This window comes from Solenopsis invicta, chromosome 7 (genome assembly GCF_016802725.1).
Source record: "Solenopsis invicta isolate M01_SB chromosome 7, UNIL_Sinv_3.0, whole genome shotgun sequence".
Taxonomy (NCBI): domain Eukaryota; kingdom Metazoa; phylum Arthropoda; class Insecta; order Hymenoptera; family Formicidae; genus Solenopsis; species Solenopsis invicta.
The window spans coordinates 18,958,878-18,973,254 of NC_052670.1; the positions used below are offsets into that span (position 1 = coordinate 18,958,878).

The following is a 14,377-nucleotide window of genomic DNA, read 5'->3' on the forward strand; positions in this document are numbered from 1 at the left end:
TTTTCTGTAGATGCATTTTCTTCTACTACACTTGCATTTGTAGTACAGAGCGCTGTACTGGTAATTGATTCCACATCATTGATAGATTCCAGGGTAGTGTCTTCCTCAGGACTATTTTTCGTGCAACCAACAAGTTGAGAATACGTTGGTATTGCGGTACTGTAAACATCATAAACAATTCACTGTCATATAATCTAATCTATAAGTCAATAAAATGTCATAATAGCTAAATGAATAAAAATATTCAAGTTTCTAAATTTGATCTGCACAAATTAATTTAATTATACAGGGTGTTTCAGACCACCCGTACACCCCTTTTCTCTTCGCAGGATTAGGACCAATCAAAAATATGTTCAGACGAAAGTTGTAGGGTTTCAAAAGATCTATTCAATGATCTTATCAGTTTGACCTTGGATGGCGTCGCCAAGGTCAGATCGAAATCACATTAAGTTTTTTAAATGGAACACCCTATTTTTGATTCCAGAATCTAATAGCTGGTGTCAAGTCCTTTCCAAAACACTATAAGAATGTTTATTTTTGTTGACTACTTTCCGAGTTGTGCGGCTTGAAAGTTACACTACCGCCAGCATCAGCATTACTCAAGATGTACCATGTGGTGGTTACTTAGTCGGATTTAATCTTGTGTGTGGGTGTGTGCATACGTGCATGCGTATGTGTATGGGGGAGGAAAAGGGGAGTCAAAGTTTTATGTACTCTGCTTTTGTTTATTAACTGGATTGATTATGTTTGATGATCAATCATGTCCAGATTGACTGTATGCATTTTCCCGTGCTTAGCATTATCCAGAATGAACGACGTGACGAGAATTTCATCCCATTGGGGTGCTTGATTCACGTGAGTCCCCTTGCCTCTCACGTTTGGGGTGCTTGATTCACGTGAGTCCCCTTGCCTCTCACGTTTGGGGTGCTTGATTCACGTGAGTCCCCTTGCCTTTCACGTTTGGGGTGCTTGATTCACGTGAGTCCCCTTACCTCTCACGTTTGGGGTGCTTGATTCACGTGAGTCCCCTTGCCTCTCACGTTTGGGGTGCTTGATTCACGTGAGTCCCCTTGCCTCTCACGTTTGGGGTGCTTGATTCACGTGAGTTCTCCTTGCCTCTCACGTTTGGGGTGCTTGATTCACGTGAGTCCCCTTGCCTCTCACGTTTGGGGTGCTTGATTCACGTTAGTCCCCTTGCCTCTCACGTTTGGGGTGCTTGATTCACGTGAGTCCCCTTGCCTCTCACGTTTGGGGTGCTTGATTCACGTGAGTCCCCTTGCCTCTCACGTTTGGAGTGCTTGATTCACGTGAGTCCCCTTGCCTCGCACGTTCGGGAATGAATGAGTGTATGTTTTGTTAAGCGACTAAATGTTCAAAGTGAGCACCATTCTCTGCGATGCAAGCATCAACTCTATTTTGAAAATCATTGGTTGCTCGAAGAATTTCCTCGGCACGTAAGGATCGAATTGCTTCACTTATTCTACGAATCATATTATCCCTCGTAGTCGGACGTTCATGATAGACCAAGTTTTTTATCCTTCCCCAGAAATAATAATCAAGGACGGTGAGATCTGGTGATCGGGGTGGATAATTGATTGGACCGTATTTGCCTATCCACTTGTCGGGGAACATAGTATTTAATGCCGCACGAGCAACTCTCGATGTATGAGACGGACATGCATCTTGTTGGAACCACATGTTCAGGCGCAATTGCAGAGGAATATTTTCTAGTAAGACAGGAAGATCTGTCATTATCAAGGCGGAATATCTATCACCGTTTAGATTTTCGTCAAAGAAAACAGGACCTATGATTTGACTTCCAATAATTCCACACCAAACATTGACTTTCCCAAATGGTTTGATGATCTACTTCTCTCAACCAGTGAGGATTATTTTGTGCCCAATAACGAGAGTTCCAAGTATTAACAGATCCATCACTTTTAAGTGTACATTCGTCAGAAAATAAAATTTTCAAGTGGAAATCAAGTGGTTGCTGTCTTATAAAGTTGCAAAATACAAGTCTCTGTCTAATATCGTTATAATTCAACGCTTGATGAACAGACATTCTGTAAGGGTGAAATTTGTTATTTTTTAGAATGCGCCAAACACTGATTTTACTAACACCAGAATCTTGTTCTCGTCGTCTTAAAGAATCATAAAGGTTCAATTCTGTCGATGCAAGAATTTCCACTGTTCTTTCATCCATAATCGGACGACGAATTTGTGTACCTTTGTTATGTTGAGGCTGAACGACACCTTTAATTTTGATTCGTTTAGCCAAACGTGAAAAAACATTTCGCGAGTGAGGAGTCCGATCAGGATAACGTTCCCGCCACAATCTTTCCGCTGCAATGAATGTACCTCGACACTCACCTAAAATTAGCAGCATATCATATGCTTCTTCATTGGAATAGGACATGGCTAAATAAACCTAGACTAATAAAGAGAGTCGGATTTTTGTTGCGCGATTGATACTGATATGACGGTTATTGAAGACGTAGGTGACAAGTTTGAGAGAGTTATTGTCACTCGTGTTGAGTTGAGTCACAGTAGCGTTGTGGTGAATACATCTCTACTACATCCTATGCAAATAACAATATGTATAAAATCACGAGTTAGACATCGTTACGCCGAAAGCCGCGCTCGTTATTGCTCGTGTGCTACCGTTAAAGTAATAATGTAATTACATAATATTATGACATACATATGTATGTGACTATCTACGGTTGCGACAGCTAACTTTCACGATTTTTCATGATCTGTTTTTGTTGGCCCGGCTCGCGTGTTTACTTTCTTTGTGTCGGCTGCACGGCTTTCTGCGTAACGCGTGATTTTATATTGTTATTTACATGGTGTTGGCGGTAGTGTAACTTTCAAGCCGCACAACTCGGAAAGTAGTCAACGAAAATAAACTTTCTTGTAGTGTTTTGGATAGGTCTTGACACCAGCTATTAGATTCTGGAATCAAAAATAGGATGTTTCATTTAAAAAACTTAATGTGATTTCGATCTGACCTTGGCGACGCCATCCAAGGTCAAACTGATAAGATCGTTGAATAGATCTTTTGAAACCCTATAACTTTCGTCTGAACATATTTTTGATTGGTCCTAATCCTGCGAAGAAAAAAGGGGTGTACGGGTGGTCTGAAACACCCTGTATAATATTGTATACAAGATTTTGCAATCTTACCAAACAGATTTTTTTGAAGGTCCTGCATCTTGATTGTCAGAAGCGTTTCTGAATGAATGTAACAGCTTCTGCCTTTTACTGGGTAAATACAGTAATTCTGTTGGTACTGATCTCTTTTTCAATTCACGTATAACTTTTGGAGCAACGTATGCGGAACGCGGTTTGATCTTTTTATATTTGATACAATTTGATGAAAAATGTATTTCACGTATTCTTTCTGAAAGTAATACTCATAAAAATTATAGTAATAAAAAATAGCTACAATATATAGCTACACTATAAATATTAAAGTATAGCTACACTATACTTTAATATTTATATTATTTAATGTAATGTAAGTGTGATTTATTTACTATGTATAATTTTATAATTATACATAGTAAATAAATCACACTTACATCGTCTTTTTGACACGCTGTCTACCATTTTGATCGTATCTTAGGATCTCTAGGAAACAAGTAATACCTAACACTTTTGTTGAAGATATATAGAGTCCGACTTTTGCAATTTTTTATAAAACAATTTGGCATGATGGAATTTTCACTGTATATGACTGTATATATTTACAGAAAAATATCACAATTATGTATCAGTATTGGCCATATTGAATTTTGCATGTTGAGTAAAATCTCTGATTGGCTCACTATTCCCCACTACTTTTGAACGATTGCGCATTTACCGGAATGCTTCACCTTATATTCCTTGTATCTTGAGTGGAACCTAGTGTACATAATAGCTGACATTTGTTATAAGGTATTTTTACTTTTGAGCACTTCTAAACTTTTTCAAGATGTATTTTTTAGCACTTAATTAAACACGTATATACTTCTTTATTGTTTTTAAATTTTAATATATTATCACATGAATGTATAATACAGGGTGATTATTAATGAATGTCCCCACTTTTTACCATAGGAGCACGCATTTGTAATTTTTAATATAATAATATGTTAGAAATACGTATTCGTCGGTAAATCATGCTCAAATGATAAAAAGTGGAGACATTTATTAATAATCACTCTGTATATGTATATACTTACGTGTTTTTGTTTGTTATTTAACTTTATATTTGGCTATACACATCTCGAGTTATGCAAAGTTAAACAGTAATAGAATTTTTATTAATATGACTTTTTAAGCAAAATTTTTATATCAAAATATTTCTTTTATAAATTAATTGTCACTTTAAAGGGCTTTGTTCAGGAACATTAGAGGTATCATTTTATCCTTGTTTAACGTTAAACAAAATAAAAAGATATCGATCTCTAATATTTCTGAACGAAGGAAAATTCTAAACGATGAAAAATGGAAAATATATAATTTTGTAATAAAATTTTGTGCCTGAAAAAGATATTCTTAAAGGTATGTTGGTCATTGTGAGGATTTTGTGAGGATCTGTCTTGGTTGTTGAATTGGTAGGACGCTCGCATGAAATGCTGTGACATCTAGGTCCGGATCCTGACTGAGATGTTATTTTTTTGCAATAAAATTCTTTATATTTTTTCCGAAAAAGGGGAATTTTATAAATGCTTCTAAAACATTAATATTACGTATTCCAGTTTTATAATTGTGTTTCAAGTGCGATGAATATGCGGCGCGCAGTTTGAATAAGTTGGAAATTATAAAAAAATTAAAATTATTATTCAGCACTGAGAACCGTTGTGACTGACATAGGCTTGCTAATCTTGTGTTTAAAATATTGTTTTTTACACCTCGTCAATTTTTAAAGTTTATTTTTATGCTAGCCATATTATTATCACTTTTCTTCTTCAATTGATTATGCAATGCATATACACTACTCAAAAGAAAATAGGGAACACTTTCCAGACACCAAAAATTAGGCTATTTTCAAATGACTGTAACTCGGTGAAAAATCATCGTAGATAAAAAATAAAAAAAGCATTTTGAAGCTTGAAGATCCAACTTTAACGCTCTATCAGCAGATTTTCAAAATTCTTTTAACTTCCTTGTCTTATGCAGTAAAAAAGCACACCCTGTTTTGTTCCTTAAAATTTTGTATTTTTGACACTTTGCAGCTCGACCAACAAATTTTTTTCGAACAATTCAAGTAAAGCTTCATAAACTACAACATTTTGCCTACAAAATGCTTTTTTTAAAATTTCTCTACGATTTTTTTTGACCGAGTTACGCTACTTTGAAGCTAAACCTGCATTTTTTACAAATGATATCCGTACTCCGTGAAAAATCATCGTAGACAAAAAATCAAAAAACCATTTTAAAGCTCGAAGTTCCAGCTTTAACATGCTGTTAATGGTTTTCAAAAATTTTCTCAATTTCTTAGTACTATGCCCCAAAAAAGATACACTGTTTTTTCCTTAAAATAACGTATTTTTAACAGCCTGTAGCTCAATAAAAAAATTTTTCTCGACAAATCCAATGCAAGTGCCATAAAGTATGACATTTTCTCTACAAAATGCTTTTTTTAAAGTTTTCTCTACGATTTTTTTTGACCGAGTTACAAGACTTTGAAGATATACATTTTTTACAGTACATTTTTCCGAAAAATGACGTCTACCGCCGACATTAGCATTACCCAATGTGCACCACGTGGAGGTTGTCGGTCGGATTTTTGCACATCGTGTGTGTGTGTGTGTGTGTGTGTGTGTGTGTGTGTGTGTGTATGTATGTATCACAGCAGAGATAAGGACCCCGCAGTTCGTCACTTCTGCAGTATTTAATGACTCCAAACCCTCTCTGCTGTGTGTGTATGCGCTCGCGCGCATGAGAGTTCAATAGTGTGTATTTCCTCCTCTCTGATCAATTACTGCTTGCAAGCGTTCTCGCATATTTATACATCTTGCAATACGATCTTGCGGAATGTTGTGCCAAATTTCCGTTAAAATTTCTCCCAATTCTTCTAAATTTCGCGGCTGTTCCTCGCGACGCCTTAATCGTCGTTCCATTTCATCCCAAATGTGCTCGATTGGATTTAAGTCCGGGCTATTGGCGGGATGATTTAACAGTCTAATTGCGTGTCGTTGAAAAAAACGTCGCGTTATATTCGCCGTATGAGGTCGAGCGTTGTCCTGCATAAAAATAAAGTTCCGACAGGTTCGATTTAATAGCAAAACGTGTGGTCGTAGAATATCGTTGATATAACGAACACCCGTCATTGCCGGAGGTGGCAGGATCACTAGATCACTTCGTCTTGTAAGTGATATACACCCCCACACCATCACGGAACCGCCGTTGTAGGATCGTATTGGCATAACGCAACGTCGATCATAGCGTTCATTTCGTCGATGCCAAGTACGTATACGAGCATCATTGCCATAAAGGCAAAAACATGATTCGTCGGAGAAATATACATTTCTCCAATCCTGTGAACTGTAAACATATAGTCGTCTTAGTCTAAAAAAAATCTCTTTTTAGACAAAGATGACCATATGTAAACATTGCATGCTCAATACAATAAAATTTTGTTTAGTACGCCGGCGATTCTCGCAGTGTGATAAGCGACACGGAATTTTCAAAATGCCGCGTAGACATTTATCGGCCGTAGAAGTTGCACGCCTAATTGCGCTTTTGCAACAAGGTTTTAGTATGCGTTATGTGGCGCAAGATATTGGTGCATCTGTGTCCGTAGTGAGTAGAGCTTGGTTACGATATCAAGACACGGGAAATTACACGAGACGTGAAGGTAGTGGTCGTTCTCGATTAACGACAAATAGACAAGATCGAGCCATTGTTCGTTATGCATTAGAAAGACGAATAATTACCGCAAGAAACATTCGTAATGACATTCATTTGCGCCATGTGTGCGAACAAACAATTCGCAACCGTTTGAGAGAAGCCGGTCTTCGTTCTCGTGTTCGTGCACAAGTACCAAGACTCACACTCGTACATCGCCAAGTACGTTATCAATTTGCGCGCGATCACATAAATTGGACCGCTAGGGATTGGAGAAATGTATATTTCTCCGACGAATCACGTTTTTGCCTTTATGGCAATGATGCTCGTATACGTACTTGGCGTCGACGAAATGAACGCTATGATCGACGTTGCGTTATGCCAATACGATCCTACAACGGCGGTTCCGTGATGGTGTGGGGGTGTATATCACTTACAAGACGAAGTGATCTAGTGATCCTGCCACCTCCGGCAATGACGGGTGTTCGTTATATCAACGATATTCTACGACCACACGTTTTGCTATTAAATCGAACCTGTCGGAACTTTATTTTTATGCAGGACAACGCTCGACCTCATACGGCGAATATAACGCGACGTTTTTTTCAACGACACGCAATTAGACTGTTAAATCATCCCGCCAATAGCCCGGACTTAAATCCAATCGAGCACATTTGGGATGAAATGGAACGACGATTAAGGCGTCGCGAGGAACAGCCGCGAAATTTAGAAGAATTGGGAGAAATTTTAACGGAAATTTGGCACAACATTCCGCAAGATCGTATTGCAAGATGTATAAATATGCGAGAACGCTTGCAAGCAGTAATTGATCAGAGAGGAGGAAATACACACTATTGAACTCTCATGCGCGCGAGCGCATACACACACAGCAGAGAGGGTTTGGAGTCATTAAATACTGCAGAAGTGACGAACTGCGGGGTCCTTATCTCTGCTGTGATACATACATACACACACACACACACACACACACACACTCACACACACACACACACGATGTGCAAAAATCCGACCGACAACCTCCACGTGGTGCACATTGGGTAATGCTAATGTCGGCGGTAGACGTCATTTTTCGGAAAAATGTACTGTAAAAAATGTATATCTTCAAAGTCTTGTAACTCGGTCAAAAAAATCGTAGAGAAAACTTTAAAAAAAGCATTTTGTAGAGAAAATGTCATACTTTATGGCACTTGCATTGGATTTGTCGAGAAAAATTTTTTTATTGAGCTACAGGCTGTTAAATATACGTTATTTTAAGGAAAAAACAGTGTATCTTTTTTGGGGCATAGTACTAAGAAATTGAGAAAATTTTTGAAAACCATTAACAGCATGTTAAAGCTGGAACTTCGAGCTTTAAAATGGTTTTTTGATTTTTTGTCTACGATGATTTTTCACGGAGTACGGATATCATTTGTAAAAAATGCAGGTTTAGCTTCAAAGTAGCGTAACTCGGTCAAAAAAAATCGTAGAGAAATTTTAAAAAAAGCATTTTGTAGGCAAAATGTTGTAGTTTATGAAGCTTTACTTGAATTGTTCGAAAAAAATTTGTTGGTCGAGCTGCAAAGTGTCAAAAATACAAAATTTTAAGGAACAAAACAGGGTGTGCTTTTTTACTGCATAAGACAAGGAAGTTAAAAGAATTTTGAAAATCTGCTGATAGAGCGTTAAAGTTGGATCTTCAAGCTTCAAAATGCTTTTTTTATTTTTTATCTACGATGATTTTTCACCGAGTTACAGTCATTTGAAGATAGCCTAATTTTTGGTGTCTGGAAAGTGTTCCCTATTTTCTTTTGAGTAGTGTAATTCACGTCCTAAATAAATATTTTATTATTTTGAATCTAGAATCTACTAAACCACACTTTGACGAATTTAACTGTTCAAGTTCCAATATAAAATATTGATTATTAACAGTTATTCAATAAAATAAAAATGGATATTATATTACCTGTTTCCCTCTAGTATATTTGCGTAATTGTATACGATAGGGTATATTTGTGCTCCATTAGTGAAGTCAATGAAGATTAATATAGCATTTTGTCATTAATTTTTTTATATATTATCAGTGGGTACCAGAAATAACACACCATTGTCAGAAGACACCATTTTTATTGGTTGGTACGCAAATCGATTTACGGGACGATGCAGCGACTATTGAAAAACTAGCAAAAAATAAACAGAAGGCCATTTCGAGTGAACAAGGGGAAAAGCTTGCTAAGGAATTAAAAGCTGTAAAATATGTTGAATGTAGCGCTCTTACACAGGTATAGTAACTTATTTTTTTATCTATTAGACAACACAAAGTTTAAAAGATTTTAAAAGTTATAAAAATTTTGTAGATTACATGGTGCAAATTAAATTTGAGAATCAATTTTTTAATTAGCTAATTTTAAAAAAAAGTATATTTCAGAGTCTTTTTTTAATATTTCAGAAAGGACTGAAGAATGTCTTTGATGAAGCAATATTAGCGGCTTTAGAGCCACCAGAACCTGTTAAAAGAAGAAGGTGTATTATTTTGTAGAAAGTATATAACTTTTTTTATAAAACTGTTAGTTCTATCGTAATAAAGACTGTAAGTTTCATATACACTGCATGCGAAAGTTTTACAATGACAATTGTTAAATCCTAAGGCGTAGAATAAGTATTTTATATCATTGGCGGTATATATATGGCATATGAAGCAATCTTTATATTGGCATTATGAATTTTATAATTATAAAATTGTAATTCAATTATTAAATTATATTTTTGTTTTGTATAGTGGATATTATACCAACATATTCTTACATTATTCTGTATATTTCTGTATTTGTATTATGGTGATCAAATGTACAAATTGTCTTACACAGAATGTTAATGAGAGATTTAAAAAATTGAGAGAGATTTAATATAATATTTGAATCGTTAAAAAATAAAATAGTTTTGCTGAATATAAACTGTTTCACAAAGTAAATTATATGTTTTGTATAATTTCATGAGAAATGTAATATGACATACACGTATATGCAAGAGTGTAATACTATTGGTTTCTGTGTATTTTCCAATATATTTTGTATATTAATAAAAATTGTTTCGTTTTTCTTTGAAGTACTCTTAATCTTCTATATTTTTTAGGCCTCTCTATATACCTAATATATATTATATATTCACACAACAAATGTGTATGCAAAAAAGTATCTATTAACACATTTATTAAATCAGCGTAATTAATTTTGCGTTGTAAGTCATAAAAATAATTAATGATTATGTATGTACTCCATATTATTATTATGACTTACAAAACATGGCAGGAAAAAGATTCTTTCTTGTTATTGTGTGTAAAAACATTGCACACACGCATATACATATGTTTCTATACATAATTAAATTCTAAGATTTATGTAAAACTTTTTTGGTGGTCATGTGTTAACAGCAAAGCAAATAATTATGTTAATATATTTGATTAATTTAAAGTATTTTTACATTGTAATATATTTCTTTTTAGTCATTTATAATTCTACAAGGTTTATATTTTATTTACGTATTTTAATAATAACTTTAATAATAATCCATCCACGTAATTCCTATGTAAAGTCAACATTTTACATTAATTACAATAAATAGTGGTCCATTTATTTACAAATATAATTGTTAGTTAATATTCTATATGAAATTAGAGCATACCAAATCAGTTTGATTTAAAATAATTTTATTTTTAATTATTATGACTTTAAATTGAATTGTAACATGTTATTGATATTTATTAGTTTTTTTATATAATAAAAATATTAAAGATTTAAAAATAATAAAAATTAAATAAAAAAGAAAAAAGTTAAGATAATATTAAAAAAAACAAGTAATGTGGGTTTTTTAAATGCTACACGAAGAGTGTGTTTAACGCACAGAACTTTTTTTTAACACAAGATATTTGAAATTCTGCAGATTCGTAATCAGCGAATTTGAAAACCTGAGAATATCATTTTCAAACCAATTAGGATTGTTACAGTGGTTTAAGCAAGAAAATGTTAAATCTGCATGTGATGTTTATTGCTTTTTAGTGCCATATTGAATCTGCCATATTAGATTTTTCAAAATAGCCCATTTTTTTCGAAAGTACATGCATATACGAATTCAAGACCTTAGATGTTTATTTTTGTTGCGCTAATTTTTGAGCACGCAGGTGATTTGGTTGACGTGAAACGACTCATAGAAAGAAAACTAAAAATATATTTTGAAAGTCAGAATCTCAGCTATAAGCTACATTGAACGGTTTGAGTTGCAAACTATTTCTCTTCAATAGATGGCGCTTTGAATATATCAGTGAAAAAATTAAAAAATATATTTGCACTCGTGGATGAACGTTGCACAAAGTTGTGAAAAACTTTTATTATAGTCATCTTTGAAACTTAAAGTTTACTCTTTGAATTTGTATACAGAAATTTACGTGAATACAGTGTGGGGACTATTTTAATCAATCCAGTTAATCATTTCCTGTAAAGAAAACAGAGTTGTTTTAAAAAAATTTATGTAGTTTGCAATATATAGTTACAAGTACAGTGCGGTGCAACGATTCGCTGGGTTATAGTAGATGGTTAACTTACCGACGTCACAGTCTAGCATATAATTGTATATGTTAGACTATGTCGTTGGTAAGTCAACCATCTACTATAACCCAGCGAATCGTTGCGCCGCACTGTATACCCATGGAATTTGATTCTGTCCATGGGGAAATTTTCCAAACTAAGAAGTCGCTATCTTTCTACATGCTTACAGTTTATGATTAATGTAACGACCAATAAGCTCTAGTCGTTACATTAATTATAAACTGCGAGTATGTAGAAAGTGGTGACTTCTCAGTTTGGAAAATTTCCTCATGGGCAGAATCAAACACGTTGGGTGTACAAATATTTTTAATAATTCTTTTCTTTACACCAATTGATTTACCTCATTATTTCTTGCATGAAGGTATTAACATAAATTCATAAAAAATTTATAAACAATAGATTATGAAATATTTTGTATTTTATAGCAAAATTCACCAGAAGAAAGTATAAAATATCTTATAAACCATTGAGTTTTCGATAACATTGTTTTAATACTTTTATATGCAATATAACTATATGAACTATATAAAGAACTTATATAAAGAAAACCAGACAATTCCATTTAAAATAATGACTATGATCTTTATATCTCTTCGACGCCTTTATCTAGAAAAGATAATGTAACCAAAATACGTCTGCCTCGAAACCAGCCCACTTTCATCACAAACATTTAAAAAAAAACTTGCAAAGGCAATATAGGAAAAACAAACCCAATAAATATTTTGCAGCACCGATGCCTACAAGACGTTTCAAAATAACGTCTCAAAATAAGATGTCTTGACGATATTTTTAAAAGATATCTAATAGATATCTAGAAAATCGCATTGAAAAGATATCTAATACAAAATATTTTGAAGATATTACTAAATGATATTTAAAAGAAATATCGTAAAAGATAGCTTCCATACATCTCTAAAAGATGTATAAACGATATTTACAAGACATTTTTAGTCAACTAATCACAGCAAAGCCCTCCTGCAAATGAAAAAAACACTTAACGCAGTGTGGGAATATCCTGGAACAATCTATTTCACTGGTCTTCCGCGCAACAATCACATATCAGTCAATTTGGATGTTTTCAACGGATGCGCATAAGCGACCGGTGAGACAAAATCGTCCCACGACCTTCCTATACTAACCTAACGGACTAATAACGCGTTGTTATTATGTTGGAATCTGAGGGCCTATTCTCGAAAAATATCGCATACGAAAATACTAGGGAACTCTATAATATTAGGAGTACAAATTGAAAACCGCCGTTTTCCAGTAGATGGCGCCAGCGGTAAATGCTGGCGCCAAACGTTAGATTAAAAATTTTTAATGTAAGGTTGGGCATCTGGCAACAATTCCTTATCATTGCAGTTGTGAATTTTTATCGGCGTTATGTATTTTTTTGTGATCGAAAATGTCGAAATTTGTGCCCAATAAGCGTCATTTGCGGGAAGTTTTGCTTTTTGCCTTCAATTCGAAAAAATCTGCGGCTGAGGTGCGTCGAATGATTGTAAAAACTTATGGTGAGGCTTCCATTAGTGAAAGAACGTGTCGAGAATGGTTCCAACGCTTCAAAAGTGGTGATTTCGGCGTAGAAGACAAGGAGCGTCCCGGACAGGTGAAAAAGTTTGAAGACGCACAATTGGAAACATTACTGAATGAAGATTCATCTCAAACGCAACAGGAGCTTGCAGATTCATTGGGCGTGACTCAACAAGCTATTTCACATCGTTTGAAAACCATGGGAATGATCCAAAAGCATGGACACTGGGTGCCATACGAATTAAAGCCGAGAGACGTCGAACGGCGTTTTTTCGCGTGCGAACAGCTGCTCCAACGGCAAAAACGGAAGGGTTTTCTGCATCGTATTGTAACCGGCGATGAAAAGTGGATCCATTATGATAATCCAAAGCGAAAAAAATCGTGGGGCTACCGCGGCCATGCATCAACATCGACAGCCAAGCCAAACATCCATGGCTCGAAGCTCATCCTGTGTATTTGGTGGGACCAGCTCGGCGTGATTTATTATGAGTTGTTGCAACCGGGTGAAACCATCACAGGAGCTCGCTACCGAACACAACTAATGCGTTTGAGCCGAGCATTGCAGGAAAAACGGCCACAATACGAGCAAAGACACGAAAAAGTGATGTTGCTGCACGACAACGCTCGGCAACGATGTTGCTCAGGTCGTTAAAACCTATCTGGAAACATTGAAATGGGACGTCTTACCTCGTCCGCCGTATTCTCCTGACATCGCCCCTTCAGATTACCACTTGTTCCGATCAATGGCGCATGGCCTGGCTGAGCAGCACTTCCATTATTACGAAGAGGCCAAAAACTGGGTCGATTCGTGGATCGCCGCAAAAGACGAGCAGTTTTTTCGACGCGGGATTCGTATGCTGCCCGAAAGGTGGGAGAAAGTAGTGGCCAGCGATGGACAATACTTTCAAGAATAAGTATGTAACCATTTTTCAACAATCAATCCTCAAAATTTGACAAAAAACGGCGGTTTTCAATTTGTACTCCTAATATATGTAACGTATACTATAGTATTTTCGTACATTTTCGTATGCGATATTTTTCGAGAATAGGCCCCCTGGGATGCCGCGCTAATGTAAGTCTACTTTCGCTCTTTTGATCAATAAACAGTTTTTATATAGTTTTTTGAAGTATATAGTTTCATAAATGTTTATTTTGTTTAAGAATAACAAATCCTCATCAAAGATCAGTAAATGATTTATTATGTTAACAGGTGTAAGTTATGTTTTCCTGTGTATCTTACCAGAGAGAAACCTGAGAGCGGCCACGGCGATCTTTTTCTTATAACGCTTTGAAACTCCCGTACACTAGTGACGCACATTCATTCTGGCCAAAATAGGAACTACATGTTACATCCATTTTGCGATCCGCCGTTAAAAACTGTGGATGTTAGCACAGACAACAACCCA

General features: G+C 35.4%; 1 protein-coding gene across 10 annotated transcripts in view; it reads left to right on the forward strand.

Moving 5' to 3' along the window:
• Positions 1–10,477, forward strand: part of LOC105202481 (cdc42 homolog) — a 99,580-nt gene extending 89,103 nt beyond the window's left edge. For 6 of the 10 annotated variants that reach the window (XM_039451911.1, XM_039451914.1, XM_039451916.1 and 3 more), the window contains 2 exons: positions 8,922–9,119; positions 9,287–9,944. In XM_039451911.1, coding sequence (XP_039307845.1) covers positions 8,922–9,119; positions 9,287–9,376 — 288 coding nt within the window. In that variant the 3' untranslated portion in view covers positions 9,377–9,944. Of the gene's footprint in view, positions 1–8,921; positions 9,120–9,286 lie in introns of those variants that run through there. The other 4 variants (XM_039451912.1, XM_039451910.1, XM_039451913.1 and 1 more) reach the window with 3 other exon arrangements.
• The last annotated feature ends 3,900 nt before the right edge of the window (positions 10,478–14,377 follow it).